Source organism: Trematomus bernacchii, unplaced genomic scaffold (assembly GCF_902827165.1).
Source record: "Trematomus bernacchii unplaced genomic scaffold, fTreBer1.1, whole genome shotgun sequence".
Taxonomy (NCBI): Eukaryota; Metazoa; Chordata; class Actinopteri; order Perciformes; family Nototheniidae; genus Trematomus; species Trematomus bernacchii.
This window is the reverse complement of record NW_022988043.1, coordinates 18,063,335-18,072,000: the sequence shown is the minus strand read 5'-3', so window position 1 is coordinate 18,072,000 and position 8,666 is coordinate 18,063,335. Positions and strand designations below refer to the sequence as shown.

General features: G+C 38.2%; 1 protein-coding gene across 3 annotated transcripts; it reads right to left on the bottom strand.

Moving 5' to 3' along the window:
• Positions 1 to 3,509: 3,509 nt before the first annotated feature.
• Positions 3,510 to 8,071, bottom strand: LOC117472384 (interleukin-8-like). Of its 3 annotated transcripts, none has more exons than XM_034117534.1 (4): positions 7,920 to 8,071; positions 6,925 to 7,042; positions 4,870 to 4,950; positions 3,510 to 4,577 (listed from the first exon to the last, which is right to left on the bottom strand). In XM_034117534.1, exons 1-4 carry the CDS (start codon positions 7,984 to 7,986, stop codon positions 4,532 to 4,534), a joined length of 312 nt encoding a protein of 103 aa, XP_033973425.1. In that variant the 5' UTR covers positions 7,987 to 8,071; the 3' UTR covers positions 3,510 to 4,531. The 3 variants fall into 3 exon arrangements, with proteins under 3 accessions (XP_033973425.1, XP_033973424.1, XP_033973426.1); XM_034117533.1 differs by having other exon boundaries at positions 3,510 to 4,115; XM_034117535.1 differs by having other exon boundaries at positions 4,455 to 4,570.
• Between the last annotated feature and the right edge of the window lie 595 nt (positions 8,072 to 8,666).

Sequence of the window (8,666 nt, the reverse complement as noted above, 5' to 3'; positions counted from 1 at the left end):
AAGTTGTGTGAGGAATTCAGCAAGATCCGAGGGGAAAGCAGCGTTTGGTTTGGGGGGATGGTAAATGACTGCTGTAACCAGGGGTTTTGGACCAGACAGTTTAAATGCAAGGTGTTCAAATGAGGAGGGGCAAGGGATGTTTATTGCAATTGTTTTTATATTATTTCTTAGAATTGTGGCAATTCCACCTCCACGCCCATGGTGGCGTGGTTTTTCAATATATGTGCATCCTGGGGGTGTTGTCTGGTTGAGGGAGAAGTATTCCTGTGGTTTTTGGAGTTTCTGTGATACAGAGAAAGTCCAGATTATTGTCAGTGATTAATTCATTGAGAATGAGACCCTTGTTGTTTAGAGACCGGGTGTGAAACAGAGCAAGTTTAAGATGAGCTTGAGTTTGAACAGGCTGGGGTGCTTTGGGAAGGGGGCGTAGGCAGGCAGAGTGCACGTGTTGGTTGTTGTGATGATGAAATAGAGGGGGGGTGTCAGTGCGCGCAGCAGACCAGATGGATGAGATGGAATGACCGGACCGGGAGTAAACAAACTTTCGTCCGGAGCTTCGGTGAATGTATTTGGGTCGTTGTAGCAGTCCATGTTCACTGATGGCGGAGATCATCGTCGGGCATGGTGGAGTGGATGTGTGCTTTAGCTGGAGTAGTTCCGCGATGGAGTATGACAGAGTCATGTCGGCCGGGAAGGATGAAGCTCACAACGAACCTCTTGAGAGGCTTAATGTCAGACAGCAGGAAAGCACACATCATGGCAGGTGATCAGGGTGAGTAGCGAAGTTTCACGGCTACTAGGGCTTTCCGCACCGGGACAGCTAATAAACTGTTTGTGAAAAATATATATTTTTTCCCACCGTAGCTGTGTTGTGCAGAGACGAGGGTGTCCAATGTTAGTGGCCAGCTGACGGCAGGGAGTTGACGAGATTGTTAGCAGGCTAGGGTCCGGTACGCAGGGAAAAGCAAATAGGTAACGGAGAACTACTTGAACAAAGTAGCGATTCAGTTGGAGCCAATATTGACAGATGTTATATATAGCTAACCGATGTATAAAGAAAAATCAGATCAAATATGTTCAAACATGAACTGACAGTAGGATAGCGGTGGACAAGCAGCGAACAAACCACGCCAGCGTCCTCTCCTATCGGCATATCAGATATATTTAGATAAATATATACAATTAATTTTCAGAATCAAACAAGTATGAGAGCACTCTCATAATAACGTAACACTATCAGAGACTGGATATTCCAGCGGGGGTCCTGTTTGGGGTCCCGTCAACACCAGCCCTTGCTCCGTCGGGGAGAAGAATGGCTACCAGAGATGGAAGAAGAGCTCTTTAACTTTTGCTTAAAGGTCACTGTAACATCTTGGTGAATACAAGATCTTTGATTACGGAGATCACGTTAATGACGTAATGCATGTGTGCATGTTACGCGCCAGTTGAATAAAAGATGGACACTCGGAATGTCACAAGTAGTCCGCTTCATCTGTTTATGTAGACACTTATATGTCCATAGAACAGAATATTACAGTCACCTATCCTGCAAAAATATTGTATACATAAATATGTGTCCCCAGTGTGTAAGGAGACTCACAAAGTATCAGGAAACAACCCTCTCTCTTTTCCTCCTTACCCACATCTCTAAAAACGGAGGTACAACGGAGCTGTTCCAGATTTGCTGAGAACTTGACGTCATTACTAAAATGTGGGCTGGCTTTACATTGAACTCCTGGCAACGTCCCCCCGCACGTCCCAACATATCGTCCCCATATACAGTCGCTAGCTGAAACCGCAGCTGTGTGTCAGTGTATTCAGCAGGATGTCTATGAGAGGGACTAAGAGTCAAGTTGTTATATATATATAATACATATAATGGCACTATTCTAACAGTAAACACTGAATAAAGAACATGTCAAGCTATGTGCTGTATCAGAAACAATGTACCAAGTGTTTTGGAAGTAATAAGGTCTTTGTTTACATTAGCAAGCATCGCTAACACTCAGAGCTAACGCTGTACTGGAGAGAACATGTGTCAAGAAGACGGATGTAAAAGGTACTGTCCTTGTGGTAAACCCGCAAGAGAAAAAGCGTTTGAGCTCCATACCGTTTCAGAAATAATGCTTGATGTGGTTTGGAACATAATATGGCGTTTAATCACGGCAGCGTTAAGCTGAGTTTCTGCCGGTAGACACTCTTCTCTACAGAAAGCTCACCGCTTGCATGCGCTCCAAAGGGGCGTGGCCAGCAGCAGCCTGGTTACATTTGAAGCTACGGACCCAGAATCAGCACTTTTGTAACAGGGCTGAAATAGAGGGGTATGAGGCATGGCTAAAATGGGTGATCTGTTTGGTATGTGGAGCAAAACACTTCAGAGACATGTTTTGTATAGATATGGCCCTATAATATATTGTTAAAATATAGCATAATTGGTGAGCTTTAAAGGTAGGGTAGGTAAGTTTGAGAAACCGGCTCGAGATACACTTTTTGTTATATTCCATGGAATGCTCTTAACATCCCGATAGCAATGAATATCTTAAGTGTTTTGACAAAAAATCCATTAAAAAGTGTCATCTGTGGAAGCCGTAATACTGTAAAAAGTACGACCAATCATTTTAGCCGGCCCGGCTAAAATAACTGGATGGCCTACCTGCCTGTCAGCCTTCCATCTGTGCACAAACTTATCTCGTGCCCTCATTGGTCATGTGCGCGTTCGTGTGTGTTGGAGGAGGGGCTCTGTAAGGAAGTGGCAGATTTTCTCCGGTTGTGTATTTTCAAATTCTAGCGCACTCAAACTGGTTTCTCCAAAATTACCTACCCCACCTTTAAATTATTGTGTCATAATTATTGTTGCATTATTGTGTTGCACTTTGTAAAGGTGGGGTTTATTTAATTTACGTTATTTACTGCTGGGTAGCTAAACTTATAATAATATATCATAATTAGCTCGTAACAACAACTGAAGAATAAATGTATTGGAGTAAAAAGGTAGCATAATGTGAAAATACTCAATTGGTGCAGTACATGAGTAAATTAACTTAGTTACCTTCCATCATTGGTGAGTATTAGAACTTTAATCATGTTGCTGTGAAGACCTTCTCACTTAATTTGGGGATTTTTTATGCTTACATATAGATTGAAATCCTCTCAGTTGTAACATTTTTAAAATTATGTTGCGTTTTGCTGAATTGACATACTAGAGGACAACTTTTAACAAAGTTATAAAGTGCTTTGCAAGGGGAAAAAAACACTAAATCCCCGGCAAATGAAAATGAAAACGAACAATGAGACTTTTGGGGGGGATTATTAATAAAGTGAGTGGCCCCAAAAAAAGCAATTCAGTATAATGTTTTTCTAAACACACTTTTTTACATGAATGAATGGAGCACTTCTACAAAGGCTGCAGCTGTGTTTAACATGTGAGCTGTTACACCTCAGATCATACAAAACCCCAACAGCAGTATCAACCCTCCACACAGCCCGACAACAAGAAAAGGCAAACAACATGGCCTTTTTCTCTTCTTTTATTCTTTATAAGAAGACAAGTAATGATAACACAACACTAAAATGACAGGTTACAGTACCAGCCCAGCATCATTGTGTATTCACATTTACAGGAAAGCATTCTTTGCATTCTATTGATTTTGTAATAAAACCATCACAGAATTACTTCACAGTACAGAGTTATGGTTTTAAAAAAAAGAAATAGCAACATTTATATATTTTAGAATCTGAGTATCCATACAGCAATAATGAAATCCACATTAAAATGTATATAACATGGGAGTAAAGCAGCCCCGTTAAAGTGAAGTACTATCAACTGTCAGTACTTCAGGCATCTGAGAAATAAGTAAGACAGATTGTTTATTGACATTTTCCGAAAAAGGCAACACAAGAAAGGCAAAAGAAGAATTTTTAATGAAAGTGTTGAATCATTTGAATCATTAGGTAGTTTTTAAAGCTGGACATATCTCAGCCCTCCCATCTTAATTCACAGCTTGATACATTTAATTGAAGCCATTGTTATGTCACATGTTGCCACAGATTGTGATCAGAAGTTGTTTGTGGAAGCGTTGGGTGACACAGTGGTTGAGCCGGAGTTCCCATCTTGACTGTAATTAAAACAAGACAAGCTAAATAACTCAATACAATTATTCAGAAGGCAATTAAACCCAGTGGCTAAATGTTGTATTGTGATCAGGGTGGACATGATACCCGAGTGGGGAAATATACAGCGTTATATGATGCAAGTTAAGTTTTTATTACCATTATCCTATTAAATGGGGCCCTATTTTGTTTATTTTCAGGTCTATTTTTGTATTGAAATATCAGTTAAGACACTTTGCCATGGCATGGGGCCGAGAAAATAATGGCTTCATTTGTTTGTATTTGTTTTCAGGGACAGAGGGAGACAATAGACACATTCCCATGTAAATAAAGACAGAAAAAAGGTAACAATGCCTCTCAATCACAAACATTTGTCCATTTCTCTGTTGACATGTAAAGCTAAACGAGGATTAGAAAGCTGTCAGTGAGCTGAAGAATCATTCAGGGAGTTGAAGATCTTCTGTTTCCTAAAAAACAACATTTGTAGATTTTTGTATAGAATGTATTATACATTTAAGGAAGAAAAATAAAAGAAAACACATCTCCATAAACATTACCAAACACTGTAAACTAACACTTTACTGTAGCATAATTGTTTGTCTATTAAATGTCAGAAACTTGTCTAATGGATTTCTACCAATGTGGAGTCCAAAATTCAGAGATATCAGTTTACAATGGAAAAAAGTACTATTGTGTTTAAACTGTAGATATTGTAATTGTTGTTTTTGCAATCATTAATTAAAATAAGCCTATCATTACCTTTGCAGATTGCTGATCAGTACGTTGACCCAGTTCGCCGCTGGGTTCACACAAACTTGAGAGCCGTTCCTTCTGGTGACTCTGCGGAGAGGAGGAGGAGTTGGACTTTTATTATTGACAGGAGAGAAAATTCAAGTTTACTAGTTGGTATTTGGATGCTGCTCCCGTTCGGTGAAGCAGAATGCAGATGCAGAAGTCTCAGTTAAACAAAAGTGGTAAATGCAGTACCTTTCCTGAAGTGGTATGGTGCTGTAGATGTTTTTTTTTTTTTTTTTTTTAAATTGCACGCTTTAGTTTTTTCCATTCTGTGTAACTTTGTACTTCTCCAGTACTTTCACTTTTATAAGTACGTATTAGTCAAGTTAACAGTGATACAATCTGTTATGTGTTAACCTGTTTAGCCCTGAGCCTGTTTTTCAGGTCTCAGGCTCGAAAATGACATTCCCAGAACAAATGACCATATCTTCCCTTCTAAAAGGGTTACATTAATAATATGTTTTCTCAAAGTAATGATAAACCTGTGAGTTGGATGTAGAAGAGTCAGAACAATATAGATGTTTTTTATTTTAAAGAAAATTCAGATTGAACATAGTAAAAAACTGTAAATTATAGTGTCCGTCCAAAAATTCTTTTTTACTTATAGTGAAAACTACCCTTGGATGATGGTAAGGTAGACTAAAAGCTTTATGAATCCAAAGTACAACATATAATAAGTACCCTGTATCAAGATTGATGCAAAACAAGTGACATTTGACCTTTTTAGAGAGGTTTAGCAAAAAAGACTCCACCTCTGAAGTGATTTGGGTGGAAATGGGGGTTTTACATCATGGTCGATTTTGGTGATTGACATCTCTTTATGACTGTTAGAGCCAATAGAATCGAAGGGGAATCTCCCCTCTCACACACATGATTGAAAAAAAAGGTGGGGGCTTCGCGCATGTAGTTTTGCATCAGAGCGAACCTACACTCTAGCTCTGATATCTGGAAACGGAAAGGCAGTTTTATTGCTCATGGATTATCAGAAATCATTTCAAAGGGACACAGACACATTGGATTAACCTATGGATTAACTTCAGCAGAGTTTTTATCGTTTTAATGCCATTGAAGATCACTTTTGACCAGACTACAGAGACAGGTAAGCCATGTTAGCGTTTTTAGCTACCTAGCGCCACATGTTTTGATGTCTGTTTTTGTTTATAAAGTCGCGAGTTCGTATCATGGAGTGATAATGTATGCACCCATCGATTCTGTGTCACCTCACGATGTGAAACGATGTCATGGATGTGCAGAAAAGATAAATAATAAGGTTTTTTGAGTGAATTTCGGTGCAGTAATCTGTTAGCATTTTTCACTCGTTGCTAATTCAGAGGTTCATTGTGGGTTTTATTTTGAAAAAAAAAAAAATGATCAGTTAGATGAGTTTCTTCCCGTTACATGGATATAAAACATTCATAGTTTTATTAAATGAACATGCCCTCAGACACTGTTTCCTGCAAGATGTTGCGGCAATGCCCCGGTACCGGGGTCTCTCGGGCTTAACAGGTTAAAGTACATTCCTGACACTGGAAACACTCGATTGACACAAACACATAAGTTCAGTTACTTCGAAGTACTCAAATACTGTTCTTTAAGCAATAGCAGAACATTTTGGTAAATATGTTGTTTTGATTTCCCCCCAAGAGACGATATGTTAGAGGCCATGTAGCATAAAAACTGAAAGCATCCTGACTCTCTCCAAAGGTTGTATTTTGTATGTTGCAATACAAATACTTACTTAAAGGACTGTATATGCTTGTATAACTTGCTTTTAGTAGATACAATTGAGACTTATGGTAATTGAGAGTGTTTACATTGTTATTACTGCCTCTTAAAAAACAGCTTACACGATTTTTCCAACACTGCTGTTTGGCTTCTCTAACAGTATTTGTGTGATGTAAAGAAAAATTGAACTCTGGACTCTTTTTTTCATAATCAATCATAAATATAAAATATATTTGCACCTGTTTTACCATGAATAAGGTTCCGCAGTTTTTGAAATGAATCTTGACTACTCACATGATTTCAGTTCGTCGGCAGAGTCCTGAAATGGGATTCACCTCGATTCTCTTGATGATTCCGAGAGGCATGGGAGAAGAGATGGTCCGGATGCACATACAGCGCTCCCTCGGAAAAGCTGGGAGATGGAACACAAGTTTTACCCCTGAAAAATCTCTGAACATCTGAATGAAATGTGAATACTGCTTCATTTGTGTCAATAGAGACACTTTTTTAAACTTTTGGTATTACTGTTGAAAGAAAAATGATGTTAAGGGTCAATGTCATTCTCAACCTTTGAAATAGTTTTTGGACACAAAAGCTCAAACTCAAGGCACTTCTTGTTGGTAGATCTTTCTAGAGCTTTGAACAGCATCTCACTTTCTTCCTGAGAGGACAAAGTTTGCTCAGGTTCACTTTTCATTTGATAAAAGGAATTACTCAAATTCCTTTGGCTGAGAAAAAAACCCATGGTGAAGTTGAAAGCTCCGGGAAAAGCAAAGAGCAAGGTTCAAAGTAACTGAACCGTGAGTTATGATTTTTGTCAATCGACTGTTTCCAGTGTCAGGAGTGTACTCTAACACATAACAGATTGTAACACTGTTAACTTGACTAATAACTGAGAATAGTGGAAAGTATGAAATGTGGTCAAAGAAAACAAGATAATAATTATACTAAATGAAAAGGAACAATAAATCAAAAATAGAAAAACAATAAAACAATGAAACCATCCTCGTAGAAACATAATTTTTGTGTTTTTGACAAATTGCCTGCCTATAGCAAATCATCAAAATGAAATTGGTCTTATAGCATGATAGTCTTAAATCAGAGCAACATAAAGTTCTTAAAAATGTACAGCTTCAATATAGGTAAACTATCGTCAGATGCAGATGGCAGCTTAGTGTTTGGCTAAATTAGGATGCACAAATTACAACAAAAAATAAAGTAAGAGGAAGCATTCCAACATACTGGATTACACAGTTAAGAACACTTAAAAATAAAAATAAATGTGTTACCTTGCAGAGAGGCGATGCAGCAGCAGAGCGTCAGAGCGGACAGCAGGAGCGCGGCTTTCGTCATCATCTTGGCGGTTGTTTGATCTTTCAGCACCGATGAGGATGTGAGAGTGGTGTGAGAGTGCTCTGTGGGTCAATGTGCTGGAGTCTGGCTTTATACAGTAGCAAACAAGGAAGCATGCCACACCTTTCCTGTCTTGACACATACAAATGTAAAAATGGTGGCATCTTCATTTTTTAGGGGGGTTTCTGCTAAATGAGTTTGGAGTTTCCTTCTGAGGGTCTTTATTTTTACTGATCTATCAAGCAAACTAAATCCACATTGACACCATGGAATAATTGCATTGACTTTGGTAACAATAAATGCAATTACCATTGGATGTTTACCTAAACATATAGACATACAGTATACTGTAAGAGTCAGAAATGATGTTTGATTATAAATGTATTAAGCTTTAGCAGCATTTGTAAACTATTACTGTAACTACATTTTTGTTGTGAAATATTTTGGTTTCTTCTTTTCTAAGGTTACATTCTGACATACACTTATTGACATACTGTATTTTTTATTGATATTTATTTTTTCTTGTTTATAATTTGCATTGCATTTGATATTGAGGTCATCCAAAAGTATCGGAAAGCAATCAGGTTACATTACTTTTATATGTTGATACTTAGGGTCACTCGTTTTTTTTTTAAATGTTACTACGGATTACATTTTTAAAGTAACCCTCCCAACCCTGACTA